The sequence below is a fragment of the Octopus sinensis genome, linkage group LG11, assembly GCF_006345805.1.
Source record: "Octopus sinensis linkage group LG11, ASM634580v1, whole genome shotgun sequence".
NCBI lineage: Eukaryota > Metazoa > Mollusca > Cephalopoda > Octopoda > Octopodidae > Octopus > Octopus sinensis.
Genome location: NC_043007.1, coordinates 71,412,150 through 71,434,147, shown reverse-complemented (window position 1 = coordinate 71,434,147; position 21,998 = coordinate 71,412,150). Strand labels below are relative to the sequence as shown.

At 36.3% G+C, this 21,998-nt stretch overlaps 1 protein-coding gene across 2 annotated transcripts in view; it reads left to right on the top strand.

Moving 5' to 3' along the window:
- LOC115217205 (elastase) overlaps positions 1-7,770 on the top strand; it is a 7,934-nt gene extending 164 nt beyond the window's left edge. The window contains exons 2-3 of one of the 2 annotated variants that reach the window (XM_036507681.1): positions 4,706-6,638; positions 7,572-7,770. In XM_036507681.1, the coding sequence (XP_036363574.1) occupies positions 4,706-6,627 (1,922 nt within the window). In that variant the 3' untranslated portion in view covers positions 6,628-6,638; positions 7,572-7,770. Of the gene's footprint in view, positions 1-4,705 lie in introns of both variants that reach the window. The other variant, XM_029786844.2, reaches the window with a different exon arrangement.
- The last annotated feature ends 14,228 nt before the right edge of the window (positions 7,771-21,998 follow it).

Genomic DNA, 21,998 nt, shown 5'->3' with positions numbered 1-21,998 from the left:
TTTTTTATTATTGAATTTACATGTATTTTATCTTTATATTTTCTGATTATGACAAATTACTTGTTTTCTACATGAAACATTTTATAGAACTTAGGTTTTACTTATGGATATTATTTCAATACTTATATGATAGACAATGGGAAAAAATGAAGGCTAAAGTTGCTATCACCGTCACATACACTCAAACACACGCTCGTTCGCTTTATTTTGGTCGCACTGCCTTCCAGACGTGTGCCAAAAGTTGGCCCTCTTGTGTTTATGTATCCAAACTTACTTTGATTGCTCCAGTTTTCTTTCTTGTGTTACAGAGTAAACATGGCTGCTCAACTAAAAGTGTTCACCAAGGAAGAATAGAGATCTGTGACCTATTTTTTCTGGTCTGAAGATGTGTTAGGGGCTGAAATTCATTGCAGGCTTTAGTACGATACAGAGATATCACTCTACAACTTAGAAGTTCAATAATGGCAAGTCAAGCATGAACTTTGCTGCCAATGAACATCATTTGAATGTGTAGCGCCCTCTTTTTTCTTTCATTGAAGTACCTTACAAAAAACAGACCACAAAACTTGTTTGTGACAAGATCATATTTTACAAAATTGGCGTTGAATAAATCCACTTTTCATATATTTTAGCTTTGCCATTATTTTAAACATGTTCCAAACGACACCTTGCTAATTTTGAATATTTGGAATCAAATATGATTTCAGCTGTATTTGACTGAATACACTTGTTGCTGATAAATATTGTTGCTTTCTCGCTTGTGTTCTGAGTTTTGTTCTAGACTGCGTTGTATTACTGTCTCTATAATTTCGCACAACTGCTTTAAAGTTTGATTAGCTCGGTGAAAAGCTCGGTGAAAAGCTCGGTGAAATCTGCAAATTCACTTGTTGATTTTTTTGGTATGGTTCCATATATCGTCAATTTGTTTTAGTTAAGATCAAAATTTTAGAGATCTCTTTTGGTTCTTATAGGATATCTGTGTTTTTGTCTTCCCACATGAGTCAGACTTTGCTGACGTTTTTCTTCTTTGGATGGTAAATGTGAACATAGAACTAAGGTTTTTTTTCATGTGAAAAGAAATATAAAGAAAAGATAAACTCAAAATATGCTTGAAATTCTTAATAGATATATTTCTATTTACTTAAATGGTTTCAAAATGTCATAATTTCTAAATGTTTTGTGAACTGGAGTGATGCAGAATTGGAGGTATATTTTTTATAATAATATATATACATGCATACAAACTTATATACATATATGCATACATACATACATACATACATACATACATACATACATCATCACTGGAACTGTAAAAATCTGTAAAATTTTTTAGAAGTTTATGATTGAAAAAAGACCATATCTAGATATGTAAATATATGCATGAGAAGGCATACGTAAAGCAAAAAATACAAATCTGCACGTACGCGTACATACAAACATACATACATACATACATACATACATACATACAAAAATACTCTGTTTATGTTGAAGTTCCAATGAAGGAGCCTTGGATGCTGGGGGACAAACACAGACACGCAAACATATACACACACATAGCTAAGAGATATAAAATCCGTATGCCGTCTTCAGTATAATATACCCGAAAAAAATATAAATTCAAATTTTATCAAGTGGCCAGTGTATAAAAATATAAATTCAAATTTTATCAAGTGGCCAGTGTATAATAAAAACCATATAGGGACAATTAATACTGATATATAATTATACAGATACAATTATAGTAAATGGTTCTGATAAACATCAACACGCTAGAAGTAGACATCAAATAGCTCTAAACTATCTACTACCAGTCAACTTACCGCACCGAATTCCTTCTTCATTTCACTCTCTCTCCTATTTTTTCTTCATTCTTCCCTTCTCCCTACATTTATATACCTCTCTCATACTGTACTCTCTACACATTCTGATTGAATCTTCTTTGTGTCAAATGGTACCTCCTTGCAACAATATAACCTTGAATCTAATCAAGATATACTTGGCCTGAAGAGTAGCCCGCGGTATACGCCTCACTTGGATTTTACCATTTCTGAAATTCCACTGGCTATGAAACATATGAAGCTGGGATTTTTCCTACTCCATTCCATAACTCTTGTATATATATATATATATATATATATATGTGTGTGTGTGTGTGTGTGTGTGTGTGTGTGTGTGTATGTGTGTGTGTGTGTGTGGTGTGTGTGTGTGTGTGTGTGTGTATATATGTATACAGAGAGAGAGAGAGAGGGGCGGAGAGAGGAGAAAGAGATAGATATATACGTATATGTACTGGGTCGGGAAAAAATTTGAGCCGGTTTTTATGTAACATTCATTAACAATACTTAGATATTTGTACACACCTTTATTCAACCACATACTTGCCAATTTGTTCCACTACTTTTCGTCATCTTTGAGGCAGCATCATGATCCCATCCTCCTAGAGCTTAGCATTTTCCTGGGTCAATGACTGATCTAAGTGGCTATTATAAATGATAATCCGAAGGTGCAAGGTCAGGTGAGTACGATGTGTAGGGCAGGACATCCAACCCAAACTGCACCAATTTCTGCCTGGTCTCCAAAGAAACGTGTGGTCTAGCGTTGTCCCTTTTGGTTGGCCAATTCTGGACGTTTTTCATCAATTGCCACCTTTAAACAGTCTAATTGGAAACAATAATAGTCTGAATTTAACGTCTGATTTTGTGGAAGTAGCTTATAATACACAGTACCCTTCCAATCCCACCAGATACAGAGCATCACCTTCTTCAAATACAGACCAGTTTTGGAGAAATTGAAGGTGGTTCATCTCGTTTTCACCAGGACTTCTTTCGTTTTATGTTGTTGTAAATAATCCATTTCTCATCACACGTGACCACTCTTTTCCAAAATGTATCAATTTTGTTTCCTCAGATTAGAGAACCGTAGATGGAAATGCGCTCGATTAAATATTTTTCTGTTAAGCTTTGAAGCACCCAAACATCGTAGCAATTCATATAACCAAGTGTTTTAAATATTTTATAACGCTCGCATGAGATACGTGGATAATCTCTGCGATGTCTCGTACTGTGTAACGTAGGTTATTGTATTTTCATAAAAGTCTCAATTTGTTCATTATCAACGACTGCAGGCCTGCCAGAATGCTCACAATCATCTAGGTCAAAATTCTTAGTTCTAAACCTAGCGAACGACTTACAGAGAGTAGTTTCAGATATAACACCATCTCCGTAAACAGCGCATATCTTCTTTGCTGTTTGTCCAGCGTTTTTGCCTCCCCGGAAACGAAAGAGCGTTAAATGAGGAATATGAATTTCATGCTCTTTCTTTTTCAATTTTATCGTAAGAACAGTAGAAGTAAATAATCCGCACAAATTTAAAACAGCAAAATGCGTTGAGATCCACTTTTCTAGAAAATATACTCGTCATTTTCTGTCACGTGATAAAACATATCACCTATTGAAGAACGCGACGAACTTTTTTACCAACCCAATGTATGAATATTTGTATCCATATATTTGTATGTATATGTATATAGATCTGGGTGTGTGGGTATACTTTTCATGTGATAATGTATACATATATTTTCACTGATAGATCTAATTACAGTTTCTTTGCATCTAAGTGTACCTTTCCTTATAAAGCCTTAACATTAATGTTATTTCAAGGGAGTGGGGCCTTGAATTTCATTCCCTTCACACATGTGTTTGTCTTCTCACTGATAATGCTTTTGGGTGTATATGCATAAATGTAGATGTTTCTTCCCAAATAAATTTCACTTCATATTTCAGGCTCTGATGAAGCTATAAGTTGTTTGTTTCGCAGGAACTCAACTATGAGTCTACATCATCTTACTGCAGAAACAGTTGTACAGTAATGACGTTCACAATACAATTGTTTATCATTCTGTCGTCTGATTTTTGATACTCTGACGATTAGTGGGCCTGGGCTGGTAGCTGAACTTACAAATTCGTCGCAGAAAAAGGTGTCACAGTAATTTAACTTACCTGTGGATACAGGGAAGAATGACTTTAGAAATCTAAGAGAAAGATGTCATTGCTAGGAATAATGGATTTACTGACATAAATCTTACATACCTTTGTTGAGATCAATGGCTCGGGAAGTGAATTTCTGGGGAACAGAATGTAATACTTAACTCAATTTATGCATCAAATGCCATTTATAATTCATGCAGTGGTGTACACATGTAAATGAGTTACAATAGAATCTTTATAGAAAATATTTGTAATGTGTTTGGAATTGTTCACTTTTATGTTCTGTTGAAATATTACATAACCGATGTGCAGACCTTAGTTAACTTGTAGTTTCCAGATACTGATTGTTGTTTTACTAAAAGGACACTCGCTTCCATTCACTTAAAACTAATCACTCCTTGTAACAAATCACCTCCCTATTTCATCAAATATTAAATTAACTGCATGAACAAACTGAATTTCTCTTTGGATGAAATTATTCGCACTAAAATAGGTTTGACTGATGTAATTTTTTTTATTGGACAATATATTTGAAATTATAAGCTCATATTTCTATTAATTTGAATTGCTAATTTAATTCTTTTTTAAATAGATACAGACCTATTTCTGTTGTTCAGTCACTATGTTTGTATGTATTGTTAAAAAATTAGTCTTCTTTTAAAAAAATCCTGATGTTGCTGTTATTAATGATTTTAATGCTTTCATTTTTTTAGGTTTGTTACTGATAAAGACATCTGACGCAGCTTATCGCGTTGATGCCCATGAAAGAGCAAGGAGGATGATTTATCATCCCTCAGCTCCGTTTCAGCGGCGTCATTTAGATAAAGCTGAAGTAACAGTCAGAGATCTTCTTGGTTTGAAGGAGTATGAAGAAGTTGAAGAGTCAAACCGTATCAAAACAGTTGAAGGCACAGAAGTTTTACGCTTACAAGAGAAGTTCTTAGGTGTTCCTGTTTTTGATGCTTCATTAACTGTTACAGAAGATAAAGATGGACATTTGACTGGTGATGCAACAGGAACATTTATTCAAGGAATTGAAGATGATATTACAAATGTAAAACCAAAGCTTTCCAAATCAGATGTCTTTGATATTGCTTTTAAAGCAGAGGGAGATGAGATTTACGCAAATAGTATCGAACCAGAATATGAAATTATGATTTTCATGGATGAAAATGACAAACCTCGATTAGTATACAATATTAATTATCGAATAGAAAATGAAATAGTTATTAAACGGCCTACATTTGTCATTGATGGTAACACTGGAGAAATACTGTTGAAATATAACAATTTAGATACAATTTCCAGAGTACTGACTGGTTCCGGCGGTAATGAAAAATCAGGAATATACAAATTTAGTGAGAAAAATCACAAAGCTTTTGTAACTCAAATTGGTGACATGTGTTTCCTTGAAAACAATTATGTAAAGGTTATAGACATGCAAAACAGTTTTGAGGCAGACTCTAATAATACAGATCCTATGTATTATCTTTGTGACGTTGGTTTTAATGATAGTGTCAATGCAGCGTCATCTCCAGCACTTGATGCTTTCTATTACGGCAGTGTAGTATCTCAAATGTTTCAGGAATGGTATAATACTTCAATACTAAACGAACAAGCTATATTGCGTGTTCACTTTGGAGAAGATTTTGAAAACGCATTTTGGGATGGGACATATTGCACATTTGGTGATGGCTATAAATACTTTTATCCTTTAACAGATGCTGATATTATCGGGCATGAACTTGCCCATGGCTTCACAGAACAACACTCTGGATTGCTTTACTTTAATCAGTCTGGATCTATGAATGAGGCTTTTTCTGATATGACTGGAGAGGTCACTGAAGCTTATGCAAGTGGGAATGACTGGTTAATTGGCTTCAACATCATGAAAGATGAGGAAGCATTGAGATTTATGGCAGACCCATCCCTGGACAATATATCTATAAGTCATGTAGATAACTTCACTGAAAACACGGATCCTCATCATGGAAGTGGGATTTATAATTTTATTTTTTACTACATTGTACACGAATTAAAAATGGATATCAAGGAAGCTTATCGAGTTTTCCTTATTGCCAATGAAATATATTGGCATCCTCATACAGATTTCACTTCAGGGGCTTGTGATACTTTGAAGGTTGCCTATGATCTTGGGAAAGATCTAACCCCCTTTATTAAAGCCTATGAACTTGTGGGAATTAAACCATGTGATGTAGAGAAACATATTCGAGGATTGCCATTTAACAAAACAGTCTCAGGTATCACAGTGTCAGTTAAAACAAACCCAGTCTTTGATTTTGTTTATCCAAGCTGGGCTGGGAATATTACAATTACTGCCACTAGTATGTGTGGCAAAGTTCATATTAAGGTATCAAAGAGCAATATGATAACAGAGGAAGAAGGTTCAGATGGTTCAGATCTAGTTACATTATTAGCTGAAGGCACATCAGAATTGAATTTGGGGAAGCCTGAAGGACATAAGTTCTTTGTCAAATTATCTCCAGAATCTACTGAAAATTTACAGGATGTTAGTATACGTGTTACTTATGGCTGTGATCCAGATTATGTTGGAGAGTCATATATGAGTTATATAGTTCAAATGATGATTTGTAATGAAGATTATGGGCATTAAATATATAATCAGACTAGCTTAAGGTGACACGCTCTACGCGCGGGTGAGTGTGTGGTTGTTACTTTGTGTTGCTTCCTTTCTATATCTTATCAGCACATTCTCCCTCTTTGTTTCTCTCTCCTTTCTCTCTCACTTTCCCACTCTCTTACTCTTCCTTTCTCTCGGACTCTCCCTCGCTTTCTCTTACTCTCTATCTTTCTCTATCTATCTATCTCCCATTTATAAAGAACAAAACATCTTGAGTGAGTTGAGAAAGAAGTATTTTGTAAGATCAATCACAAATATCAGGCAGCGACAACGAAAGGCCTGCTTCAAGGCAGACAGCAAAACACTAAAATTTAGAAGGGACAGGCGAACTTGCGAGCTGAACAAAAATGAAAAAATATTGGAAACTAAATTTTTTATCTTGATGTAACAGAGAATTCCTAAACACACCCTCCTGTGAATTTTAATCCCCTTCCAGTCCCATTTAGACCCCTTTTCATATAGAAATCCAATTAGTATCAACGTAATCATTCACCGTTCTGAAAGGCCTGTGGCGGGAATATTTAAACTTTTGCGGTTGTCAAAACTTTCTCTCTATAAATACAGACAGACATACAGTAAGAGAGGTGGTGATAGAAAGAATAACAGCGACGGCGAAGCTGTCAAACGTCGTTATAGAGAGTAATTGGAGGGGAGGTAGGAAAGAGAGAGACGGAGGAAGAGAGGGTGATATACGAAAGGGAAAAAGCACAAACACTTGTCAAAATGTGGGTTTTGTTGCCCTAGAAACCACAGCTTTTGAGATAGGGGTTTCTAGCACTAGTCCACTCACTTCCTCGCCTCTTTTTACATGTCCCTGTAAATTTTGGAGCCAATCCGATCCCATCTAGTACCCCTTAACCCGTTCCAATCGCAAAATGAGACAAACAAACTTTTCGCTTTTCAGCTTTATAGATGTTGATGTTTAACTAATGATTTCATGAATAATTAATATATCCAATAATCTACAATTTAATCAATAGATATTTCATAATTGCTTGCATTTGCAGATGAGAGCAATTTTTTTTTTTTTTATATTTAATTGAAAATACAAATGGAAAATGAAAACATACATAATTTGAATCTTAATTGTTACATTAAAGAATACCATATTTCAAATTTCAGAATTATCCTCTTTTATTTTACTGATGTACTGCATTTGTAATGTTTGCAGACTTTTGAATGTTGCACTGCCACTCAGAGTTCCCATGTTAAATCCACTACAGTAGTAATTGGAAATAGAAAATGAAGCCAGTAGTAGAAAATAAAAAAAAAAATTAAAAAATATCCAGCTGTATGCCTAGAGAACAGATAAGCGATAAGCATAGGGTTAGACCCAAGAATATGCAATAGTGTGTCGTTTAGATTTGAAGAGTAGGAAGAAAAAGAGAGAAAAGGGAACAAAGAGGAACGAAAGTAAAGAAAAACAATGGTCATCATTAAGTGGAAAAACTAACAGAAGTGAGGAGAGATTTTACTGACTGCCACAATCTTGTCGTCCAATTTAGTAAGGATAAAATGGTGATGTTCTCTCTGCGGATATACAAGGCGCTAGTACAACCGGTCTACCCACCTACTTCATAGAACATACACCTACACGCCAACAGAAATACACGTAGATATAAACAGACAGACAGACACACACACACACACACACACACACATACTAACACAAACACACACACACACACACACATGCATGAACACACAGAACATGTAAACACGTATTCGCACGTAAATACATATACAAACACACGTGTGGCTAATGGCGCGCGGTTACCCATAGCACACACACACACTCACACACACACATGTATATATATATATAATATATATATATATATATATACATGTATACATACGTTCGATATATATGTATATATAAATGAAAGAATGGAGTCGAACGAAGATGTTAACAAAATTCCTCTACCATGCTGATGATAAACATAGGATAATTCATTCACCTATTTAAATATATATATATATACTAGCTGAAGGTGACCCGCTCTACGCGCGGGTAAGAGTGTGGTTGTTACTTTCTGTTCAAATCTCTTTATTACATTCGTGAAAACACGTGAATATACTTCGTAAACAGTTCATCTACAGTTTTGTACAACGATCGAAGTGTAATTTTAATTCCGTGAATTTTGGGAGATTTTTTTCCAAAATTTGTTCCTATTGTGTTTTCAAACTTTGTAATTCTGACAAAAAATGGATACGAATTTCCTCATATCAAGCAGCGAGTCAGAATTCGAAGGATTTTCTACTGAAGACCTTGATAAATCTAACTCTATGACTGAAAAAAAAAGCACGTGGTATTTGATAATGAATCTGATGTTTCATTTTCCGAAAGTGAAAACAGTGAATCCAAGAGCTCCGACAGCGATAAAGAAAATGAATTGGCACCTGAATGGAGGGAAAATTTAAAAACTGTTTCTTTCGGTGATTTTTCTGAAGAAACTGGACCAAGCCACAGACTTTCCCAGGAGAGTAAAGCCTTAGACTATTTCTTTTTACTTTTTCGAATGAGCCTATTAGAAATCATTACGGCGGAAACGAACCGTTACGCTAAATGTAAACAAAGCGAAAGAAAGGATAGTTAGTGGTTTCCAACAACCTTAAATGAAATTAAGACTATTTTGCCAAAAATATTATTATGGGTATCAGAAAGTTACCCAGAATAACAAATTCTCTTGTAAAATTTTGTTGTATACCCAATTGAATATTAGCTAATAACCCATTTTCTATAGCGATGTTTGAACAAAATTTTAATAATTTTATATTTTGTTGAATTTACCTGTATCTACCTGCAATTAGAGTCACTTTGTGACAAAAATTATAGTATAGAATTGGTTGAGAACATTTCATTCAATTATCTTCCAAAATTCACGCTAATATATTGATAAATAAAAAAGTTATAGTTGTTTAATGAAACCAGACTAACTTTATGATTATGTTAGAAATTAATTGAAACACATAAGGGGTGTATTTTGGTCAGAAATATAGTAACGAAAGGGTTCATAGGTGTGCATATTTTCAGGTGAACTGACCGACCACATAATGCACACATTATATATATATTATATATATATATATATATATGTATATATATATATATATATATATATATATATATATATATATATATATATATAATATATATATATATATATATATGTGTGTGTGTGTGGTGTGTGTGTGTGTGCACGCATTATATATACAAATTATATATATATGTATAAATTAAATTAGAGATAAAACCACTAATAGGCAAAAAAAAAACAAAAAAACATAAAAATATAATATAGAAAATATATAAAATTGAAAAATTTTAATTATTTAAATTTAAAATAAAAATTATTAAATTATATTTATAATTTGTTTAAAAATATATATAACTATCAAAAAGTATTAAAAAGTTTAATATACATAAATACAGATATATACACTTTGTATATATACATTATATATACATATTTATATATCGAACACACACACACACACACACACACACACATATATAAATGAACGCAATGAATATCTGATTCATAATATTTGTTCTCATGATTGTGTGTTGTTGGTAGCGATGATAATTCTCCCTATGAATACATCAAAGAACGCCGCCTGACGAACTTATAAAGGGAAAGTGAAAGGGAGTTGAGCGGAATACATTAAACAACGGGAGTGGAATTCTCAAAGTTATAAATGAAGGGGAGTAAGAGAGGGAAAGGAGGAAATAGCGTGAGTGAGGAAGATGGCCCCTAGCAACCACACCTTTCAACATAGGGATTTCCAAGGTAGCCCACGGGCATCGTCACCTCATTCTACATGTCCCTGTAAATTTTGGAGCAAATCGGACGGGACGTAGTGGCATTGAAAGTTTTATATATATACTAGCTGAAGGTGACCCGCTCTACGCGCGGGTAAGAGTGTGGTTGTTACTTTCTATTGCTTCCTTTCAGCACGTAAAAAGCACCATCCGAACGTGGCCGATTGCAGCGCCGCCTTGACTTGCTTCTGTGCCGGTGGCACGTAAAAAGCACCAACCGATCGTTGCCGCTGCGAGCCCCCCTGGCACTTGTGTCGGCGGCACGAAAAGAGCACCCACTACACTCACAGAGTGGTTGGCGTTAGGAAGGGCATCCACCTGTAGAAACACTGCCAGATCAGACTGGAGCCTGGTGCAGCCTCCTGGCTTCCCAGACCCCGGTCACACTGTCTAACCCGTGCTAGCACGGAAAACGGACGTTAAACGATGATGATGATTCTCCGTATTTGTTTCTCTCTCCTTTCTCTCTCACTTTCCCACTCTCTTACTTTTCTTTTCTCTCGGACTCTCCCTCGCTTTCTCTTACTCTCTATCTTTATCTATCTCTCTCCCATTTATAAACAACAGAAGATCTTGAGTAAGTTGAGAAATAAAATATTTAGAAAGATCAATCAGAAATATAAGGCAGTGGCAATGGAAAGGTCTGCTTCAAGGCAGACAGCAAAACGCTAACATTTAAAAGGGACAGACGAACTTGCGAGCTGAATAAAAATAATAAAATATTGGAAACCAAAGTTTGAAGGGATAGAATCTGAGGATAGTAGAGTCACCATGGCTGGCATTTCTTAACGACGGACAGCAACGTAGTGACAGTTTAACGGCTGGCGTAAAATTTTGAACTTGATGTAAAAGAAAATTCGTAAACACCAATTTTTGAAGTGATTCTTTCTCACGACAGTAGACTCACCATGGCAAGCATTCAAAACTTCTTTATCATGGACGGCAACACATTGACGATTAAAAGGCTGGCGCAAATTTTTTAGCTTGATGTAACAGAGAATTCCTAAACACCCGCTCCTTGAAATTTTAATTCCCTTCCAGCCCCATTTAGACCCCTTTTCACATTTTGGTTAATATAACCCGATTTCATTCGGGTCTACTGGGGCCACATTTTATAAGATGAGGAATTTTGTCCTAGAGGTGACGCCTTTCATTTGAGGAAAAAAATAGTTGTCATGCAAACTTGCCAGCACTTTTAACATAGGTGTGCATATTTTCAGCTGAATCGACCGACTACGTAATGCACACATTATATATATATATATATATATATGTGTATATATATATGTGTGTATATATATATGTGTGTATATATATATGTGTGTGTGTGTGTGTGTGTGTGTGTGTGTGTGTGTGCACGCATTATATATACAAATGTATACAAATGAGATATATATCTGTATAAATTAAATTAGAGATAAAACCACTAATAGGCAAATCAAACAGTGAAAAACCAAAAACAAAAACATTAAAAAAATATATAATATAGAAAATATATAAAATATAAAATTGAAAAATTTAAATTATTTAAATTGAAAATAAAAATTATTAAATTATATTTATAATTTGTTTAAAAATATATATAACTATGAAAAAGTATGAAAAAGTTTAATATACATAAATACAGATATATACACTTTGTATATATACATTATATATACATATTTATATATATAACACACACACACACATACATTATATATACATATTTATATATAGAACACACACACACACACATACATTATATATACATATTTATATATAGAACACACACACATACATTATATATACATATTTATATATAGAACACACACACACACACACATATAAATGAACGCAAGAATATCTGATTCATAATATTTGTTTTCATGATTGTGTGTTGTTGGTAGCGATAATAATTCTCCCTATGAATGCAAACAGATACATCAAAGAAAGCCGCTTGACGAACTTATAAAGGGAAAGTGAAAGGGAGTTGAGGGGAATACATTAAATAACGGTAGTGGTTTCTCAAAGTTATTATGAAGGGGAGTAAGAGAGGGAAAGGAGGAAATAGCGTGAGTGAGGACGATGGCCCCTAGCAACCACATCTTTTAAGATAGGGATTTCTAAGGTAGCCCACGAGCTTCGTCACCTCATTCTACATGTCCCTGTAAATTTTGGAGCGAAAGGGACGGGATGTAGTGGCATTGAAAGCGATCCAAGCGGTAAAAACGCATTTCAGTTTTATATATATATATATATATATATATATATATATATATATATACTCCCACAAGCATCTGTGTAGAGAAAAGTAAGGCGGGGTGTGTAAATCACCCAAGGAAGAGTCAAGAAGAATAAAAGAAATATAATTAGCAATCCCAGAAAATCCTAAACGATTGGAAACTGGAAGACAACATATAGTGAAACAGGTTGAAATGGAGACTAGAGAAATATACGGCCGCTTGCTTCAGAGGTCTGCGTAAAAAAGAAAGGAGAAAGAGAAAAAATAAAAAGGATGACCACGGGTCATGTGTGAGTAGCAGGAGGGAGAGAAGTGGTAGCGAGCAGAGAGGGAAGAGGAAAAAAGAGGGAGAGAAAAAGAGAGGGGGAGAGAGACAGAGAGAGAGACAGACAGAGAGACAGACAGACAGACAGAATGACAGAGAAAGAGAAAAGGATGTACAGCGAAACAGGTTGAGGTGCAGACCAGAGAAAAATACGACTGGTTGCTTCAGCAAGAGGAGGAAGAAAGTAAGCATGAGGGAGAGAGAGAGAAAGAGGGAAAGGGAAAGAAGAAAGAAGAGGGATACAAATAAAAGTCATACGAATATATGAGCACTTACTATGAATAAAATCGAAGGTACGTAGTGTTCTATTAGTTAATAAGTGGGGAAACATATAACAAATGCATAAACGAACGGAAAACTGACATAGCATCAGTCATCAACCACACGGTCGAACGCAATTTCGTATTTTTAACGATAATGTTGTTTCCTTTCCGGTGGTCCCGGCATGAGAAAATACCAAGAAATGGGACCAAAACATAACAGAACGAGAACGAACAAGCAATAAATAGATAAACAAGCCTTACAAAAGTGGACATAGGACATGATATATATATATATATATATATATATATATATATATAATATATATATATATATATATATATATATATGTATATATATATATATATATAGTTAATCCAAACAAGAAAGCACAAAAAAAAACACAACAACGCGAGGACGTGGAACAAAAATGGTATTATTGGACGCTCAGGAAAGTAGGAAAGAAGGAGGGTTTAACGTTTCGAACGGAGCTCTTCGTCGCAAACATAGGAGAAGGAAAGATCCAGAGAAGAAAAAAATCGCCAACGGTACACACGAGGTCACATTTTGAACGACCGGAAGGAAAAGGGTGAAGAAAGATGTTTTCAAAGACAGAAGAGTAGTATTGTCAAAGACATCAGAATGGTAGAGGGGGGAATGTGTGTGTAAGTGTGGATATGTGCGTGCACGGAGGTCTGTGTGTGCGTATGTGTGTGCATGTGTGCAATGATGACACGTGTGTGTGTGTGTGCGTGCATGTGTGTGTGTGTGCGTGCGTGTGTGTGTCTATGTGTGTGTGGTTGTGGCTGTAAACAAAGGGCTAGTAGTAAGGCTGGCTAGTTTGTAAGGCTAGTAGAATAAGGAGTGGTGTTTTTGTCCCTGCCACAGGTCAGTACTGTTACTTTGAAGTATGTGTGTGTGTGCGTGTATGTATATGTATCGTGTGTGTATGCGTAGAGTTTGGGTGTGTGGCGAATAACTGTGCTTTACTTAGTGTATGTGTGCGTGTGTGCTTGTACCTGCGTATGTGTGTATATATGTATGTATAATTGTGTGCCGTATGTATGGGATGTATGTGTGGGTTCATTTGTGTGTGTGTGTGTGCATGTATGTGCGTGCGTGTAGTTGTGTGTGCGTGTACGTGTGCGTTTGTATGTGTGTGTGTGTAAGTTTATATTGATGTATATGCGTGTATCCGTGGTGTTGTGAGTGTTGGGTGTGTGCATTGGTGTGCGTGTGTGCGTGCGTATGTGTGCGCATGTTTATGTGTGCGTATGTGTGTGTGTGTCTGTGCCTATATGTGTATACGTATGTGTATGTGTGTGTGCGCGTGTAGGCATATATTGTGTGTATGTATATGTATCGGTGTGTATGTGAATTTGTGTATGCGTGTGGGGGTGGGGTGGAGTTGTGTGGGCGTAATGTGCGTGCGTGTGCTTGAGTGCGCTTACGTGCGTGTATGTGTGTGTGTGTCTGTGCCCATGTGTGTATAAGTGTGTGCGTATCTGTATGAGTATTGTTTGTTGGCGGTATATGTGGGCATCTGTGCTGGTGTGTGTGTATGTGCGTGTGTATGTCTGTGTACGTGCGTGCGAGTGAATGTATGTATACATGTGCGTGTGTGTACAAATGTAGAGGTTTATATGTGTGTATATATATGTATGCACGCACACACGTTATATTTGAAAGATTGATGGGAAAAAAATTGGTGTGGGTGTATGTGAATCCACAGGCACACACAGATACACTGACGCACGCCTGCAATACAGCCAACCCCATATATATGTATGTATGTATGTATGTATGTATGTATGTATGTGTGTGTGTGAATGTATGCGTGTGTGTGTGGGGGGATTTTTTTAGTTGTGTGGGCGTAATGTACATGCGTGTGCTTGTGTGCGTGTGTGCGCTTAAGTGCGTGTATGTGTGTGTGTGTATGTGCCCATGTATGTATAAGTGTGTGCGTATCTGTATGAGTATTGTTTGTTGGAAGTATATGTGGGCATCTGTGCTGGTCTGTGTGTATGTACGTTTGTATGTGTGTGTGCGTGTATTGTGTGCGTATGTACGTACGTGTGTGTGACCGTGGAGATGTGTGTTGGGTTGTGTTCATTTTAATGTGTGTACGCGCGTGTGCTTGAGTATGTGAGCGTATGTGGCTATGTGTACGTTTATGTGTGTGTGTCTAAAGGTATGTGTCTAAAGGTTTGTGTGTCTGTGTATGCTGGATGGGATAGGTTAGGTTTCTGTGCATTCTTGTGCGTTTGTGTGCGTTTGTGCACGTGTGTGTGTGCACGGGCTTATGTGCATGTGCGCGTGAGGGTTTGTGGGTGTGTAGGTGTGTGTATTTTTGTGTGTGTGCGTGTGTATATATGTGTTGAAGTATGTGTGCGTATATGTGCATGTATGTTGTATGTGCGTGGTGTGTTGGAAGTATGTGTGTGTTCGTGGATACGTGAGTATGTGTGTGTATGTGTTTCTGTATAAGGACAATAATTTATAAAAACAATAAAATAATAAAAAAACAATAAATAATATAAAAGACGTTATAGCACGTAGGGAAAGGAATGAAAAAAAAGGGAAGGAAGAAATAAGAAATAAAAAAAAGTTGCTTGTTGCGGTAGGTGGAGCGCAGTCACTAAGAGGAGGGGCTGTGTTGAGTCCGTGCGGGGTATTAGTCTGTAAAGTGAATATGAACCGTTGCTCCAAGTGAAGCCTGGATTGTGGAGGACCGTTGTGTGGGGCGAGACCAAACACAGAGATGTCATCGGGGAATGGCTGGCCGAGCAGAAGTGGCGTGCGACGGGAGAATTGGAACGCAGCCGAACACCCCTTAGATGTTCGGCGAATTGGTCGACCAACCGGCGTCCCGTCTGTCCTACATACAGCATCCCGCAGAGGGTGCATTTTATGCAATATATGAGACCAGACGAAGTGCACGTAAATGAATGTCTAATACGTACAAGGATTAAATCTTCATAAGAAATTATCAAGTAGTTAGCGTGAAAAATCCCATAAGAGAAAAAATCTGTAAATGTTTTCACTTGAATATATTTATTTATATTATATAGAGGGCATTATTACACATAAATGCCGCACGCTAGGAGGAACTCTTAAAGTAAAAACTACCAAAATAAACATATCGTACCGAATGCAAGTCTCGAAGCAAGTCATTTAAAAACAGAATTTAGCTGCAGATCACCAGTGATTTCGTAATCAACGCAGTGGCTGCGTCCCTTACTCATCATTGACAGCGTGATTCAAGATTTATAATAAATGAACAAAATCAACATACCAGACGAACAAGCATCGTATCCACCGCAGCATATAGAACAGTTCACCCCTTATACATCTATGTAAATGGCTGCACCTGATGAGTAAGGGACGCAGCCACAGCGTTGATTACGAAATCACTGGTGATCTGCAGCTATATTCTGTTTTTAAATGACTTGCTTCGAGACTTGCATTCGGTACGATATATTTATTTTGGTAGTTATGATTTTAAGAGTCCCTCCTAGCGTGCGGCATTTATGTGTAATAATGCCCTCTATATAATATAAATACATATATATATATATATATATATATATATATATATATATATATATATATATATATATATATATATATATATAGATATATATATATATATATATATATATATATATATAGTGTAATAAATAAAATATATGCATACATACAAACATATGTGTACGTACCGACATCTATATGTATATATACATGCATATATAAATATATATACGTACAGGACACCACAAGAAGACGTAAAAATCAACAGAAACGAAAACGGAAAAGCCATTTTGTTACAACAGAAGGACAGAGACGTGGAACAAGACGAAACGAAAACGGGAAAAACAATTATGTACAGCAGAAAAACGAAGTACAGGACATGCTGCACAAGGAAAAATCCCCTTCATCAGCTGTCGCTCGCAGACATAGCGTGTTTCAAAGGCAAGACTGGACACGTCTGTCCATGCTAGGCCTTCCTACGAGAGAATTAAAATAAAATAACCTTGTAGAGGGGTAAAACGAGCAAAAAAAAAAGTAACACAAAAAGGACGTAACAAAGAACTGCACAAAAAAACAATACAAAATTAAAGATACATGTAATACACTCATGTAAATATATGTAAATGCTTATATATAATATACAACATTTATATACACATATAATTTTAAAAGCCAAAGAAGCTACAAAACCCGTACCTATGGAATATTTGCTTCTTTCATCAAATAAATGAATAGATAAATAAATAAATACATGAATAAATAATAATAATAATAATAATATAATAATAATAATAATAATAATAATAATAATAATAATAATAATAATGTGATAATGATGATAATGATAATGGTTTAAATTTTGCCACAAAGGCAGCCATTTGGGGGGAGGGTATAAATCGATTACATCAATCCGCAGTTTTTCACTGGTACTTAATTTATCGACCTAGAAAAGATGAAAGGCAAAGTCAATCTCGGCGGAATTTAAACTCAGAGCGTAGCGATGGGCGAGCTAACGCTTAGCATTTCGCCCGGCGAGCTACTGCCATCTCACCGCCGAACAGCTAAAATATTTAGGAGAGATTTTGGTATGTGAGGCTACCTGTTGTAACCCGATGTTAAGGACTTTTCTTTTCCAACAGTCTAATCTGTTCTGCATGTATGAAATAGTAATAACTAGTAGTAGTAGTAGTAGTAGTAGTAGTAGTAGTAGTAGGAGGAGGAGGAGGAGAAGAAGAAGAAGAAGAAGAAGAAGAAGAAGAAGAAGAGAAGAAGAAGAAGAAGAAGAAGAAGAAGAAGAAGAAGAGCTTCGCGCGAATAATAAGATAAAATGCTCCGCGTTGAATAGCAACATGGATGTGCTACACCGGGCTCTCCATTCAAAAACAAATCTAATCTAACAACATTGGTGGAATGGGATAAAGGAACCTGTGGAAGACTTGAAGGGAGAGGTCTTTTAATGAAAATAATCACAAAAATGAAATTTTACTTCCATACAAAGCACACTTTCTCCTATGCACGATGTCTCAGAAAAAACATGTGCGAAACACACACGCGAAATCAACACCAAAATGTTGACAAATTATAAAATATAAATGGAACAAAACAGTAAGTAGATAAATAGAGTACTTACACGTACATTTGAATGTCTACGCAATCATATATACATTTTCAATCACAAACATCCTATACAACACATAATAAGCCAACATCGATTTCATGAAAAGAAACCTCAAAAAATCCTCATTGGGACCATATTAGTTTGAAATGCTAAAAGCACAATTTCTACTCATATTGATCATGTTGGTTTTAAATGCAAAACAGCACAATCTCTACTCATATCAAAAAATCACTACCAGCATTGCCACATCCAGTATAGATGAGTTCCACGCAGTTAGAGCCATTGCAGTCACTTCAAATGACAGGCCTCGCTATCACCAAGAATCTCTCAGAATAAAAGTCCATCCATAAATATAGCTGGTACTACGTAACAGAAACTGGCCCTTATCTACATGATAGAAAAATTTCAGTCCTCAACAAATTCTGATATCTTGCAAATCTCAAGTTAATACCATAATAGAGTGCTCCTCTCAGATTTGGGACAGTGCTGCTGTTATGTGCAGACTCATCCTGGAATGCATCCAAAGAAGGACATATGGATTGAGTGACACACGATCGCTAACAGACATGCAACAATAACTGTTCCATATGCATTTAGTCATCACTCTCTGTCTTCCATTTCCATCAATCATAGACATACTTCAGTCACTAGTCAACGCGTGGATGGTTCCCTGTCCATATTTTCTATTCAATCCATATATGACATACTACAATCACTTATCTACAGGCGGCTGACGCTCCTCTCTTTCCAATAATAAAGGACCCACTGACCTACTTCAGATATATTTCCTAGTTCATGAAGGTGAGTTATGGTTGTAGTGTCTTGAATTCTCATGCAGTTTACATTAATTTAGTCATGTAGACATGTTGTTAAGATAGACCCAAAGACAAAATTATAAATTTCGAAATTATTTACACCATGTGCCTGAACAGTGATGGGACATGTCAATATGTTCTCATCTGCATCTGTATTGTTTTCGAGACTGAAATTATATTTGGGATTTCTTTAAAGACGACTAGAATTGAGAAAGAAGTTAACAATGTTAAAATATTCTTTTCTGCTCTTGACACGAGGCCCGAAATTTTGGGGAAGTGGCCAATCGATTATATCGATCCCAGTACGCAACTGGTACTTGATTTATCGACACTGAAAGGATGAAAGGGAAAGCTGACCTCGGCGGGATTTTAAACTCAGAACGTAACGGCAGAGAAAATACCTTTCTTTACTACCCACAAGGGGCTAAACACAGAAGGGACAAACAAGGACAGACAGACGGATTAAGTCGATTACATCAACCCCAGTGCGTAACTGGTACTTAATTTATCGACTCCGAAATTGTCGAAAGGCAAAGTCGACCTCGGCGGAATTTGAACTCACAACGTAACGGCAGACGAAATACCACTAAGCATTTCGCCCGGCGTGCTAACGTCTCTGCCAGCTCGCCGCTTTTACAATGTTAAAATATTAATTTCTTTTTTGCCCAAAGGGGAATAAACATAGAGGGGACAAACAAGGACAGACAAAGGGATTGAGTCGATTACATCAACTCCAGTGCGTAACCGGTACTTATTTAATCGAGCCTAAAGTATGAAAGGCAAAGTGGACCTCGGTGGAATTTGAACTCAGAACGAAATAGCAGAATGTTCTGAAGTATATTGTTCACATCTCCAGAGGCATAAAATTCGAGCCAGTTTGCGCGTCACAGCTCCGTAAATAAGAGTTCCAGTCTGCTTTATTCCAGTCAAATCGGGCAGTTTGAAGACGGTTGTGGTTTTTGTTATAACCAGAGACAAGTCGGCCATGATCATGGAATGATCAGAGTCACCTAAAGGTTCTTCAGTAGTGACACTAATAATTGTTTCAGGAGAAGCGGTAAATAGCAGATCTAAAGTGATGTTACCCCTTGTAGGGGAGGTAACGACTTGAGACCAATTTCAATTCCGCACCAGTTCAAGGAAATCGTCTGCACTTTGCGGCCAACGGAAGGCCTCTCAGTCAATCTAAGGAAAATTGAAGTTCCCCGCAATATAAACATAAGTGGCTGTTTTCATGGCAGCAACTCTGAGGATATCAAAATGTTGTGTGTCTTGATGATAATTTGGGAGGCGGTAAACAACTCCGAGTAGAAGTGTTGACATAGTCATGTGTATATTGCAGAAAAATACTTCCTGTTGAGATTGGTTCAAATCATCACAAGGAATTACCGATAGATTTGAACGAACGTAAACCATCACACTCCCACCACGTCGATTAATGCGGTCTTTGCGGAACAGGTTGTAGCCGGCTATGCTGAAAACCCCATCACAGAGTGCAGAGTGTGCCCATGTTTCCGTGACTGTGATGAAATCGTAGTCGATACTTTTGACGTAAGAGTAAAAAAGATGTACTTTGTTGCATAAACTACGGGCATTTAAAGACAACAGTTTGTATCTGGATTTCAGATGACGATGATATACAGGGGATGGCTGATTGTTCTTGTTTAGTTTTCCATGATTTTTGTATTGCCAGTTATTGTGGGTGCAGTATGTTCAGACCAACTGATATCCCTTATCCATGACTCACCAGACTTGACGAATTTCCATATTCCCATCGTCGCGTAGGCTAAAGCTTTCCTGTGGCACAGAGTTGCGATTTAGGGAAGCTACAGATCTTAGCTTTGAACGAACGTACATCAGTTGGTAGGCCAGGACGTGTCCGAAAGGTAATTCTGTTTTCGCGCCGAGCCCTATCAGCGGCTAGATGGTATGCCCGCGCCTCAGTAGAGTTCGAAAACAACAGCTTAATCAATCTGGGTTTGGATCCTGGTCGGTCAAAGCGGAAAGCACTTTTTGGAGGAACACAGCTTAGGTCTTTAGATGTGTTGCCAGTAAATGCCTGTAGATCTATCACATCTTCCGATAGAATCCCATTTCTATGAAAACATATTAAAATTAGAATTTTAAAGTTTTATTATTCACACTCAGCAAAATCTCTGCTGAAGTAAATGATGCATAGATGTCTCCATTAATCTTAATCGTCTGGATCCTTAACTTTAAATGTAGAAACCATGTTATAGGTGGGGTTTAACTAAACTAAAACAAAATAGTTATAGTATTTTTTAAAAACTTTTCCAGACTTTATGAGATTGGAGAGACTTTTATGAAAAGAATGGATGAAAAATTATTTCAGAAACTAAAATGATACAGACTGATGAATAGAATAGATTACTGTATTATCAATTTGAATCCGTAGTGATTATTACTAATTTACTGTTTGATTTCCTAGAATGTAACCAATTAAGATTGCTTCTAATTTTTATTGAGTGGATTCCGTAGCTAAAGCAATTGATATTAACGAGCAATTGAGCAATTGATATTATAGATAAATAAGCACATACTTCGTTAATTCACCTTAAATGTCAGGTAGTAATTTACAAATAACTCGTGAATTATTTATAATGATAACAATTATTCAGTATATTGGTACAAAAATTTCTTCTCTTCAAGTGTCGGTAAGCAGTAGATTGAATTGATGTGGATACTGAGGGGGGGGGGGTGGCCCACGTAATGATTAGACTGAC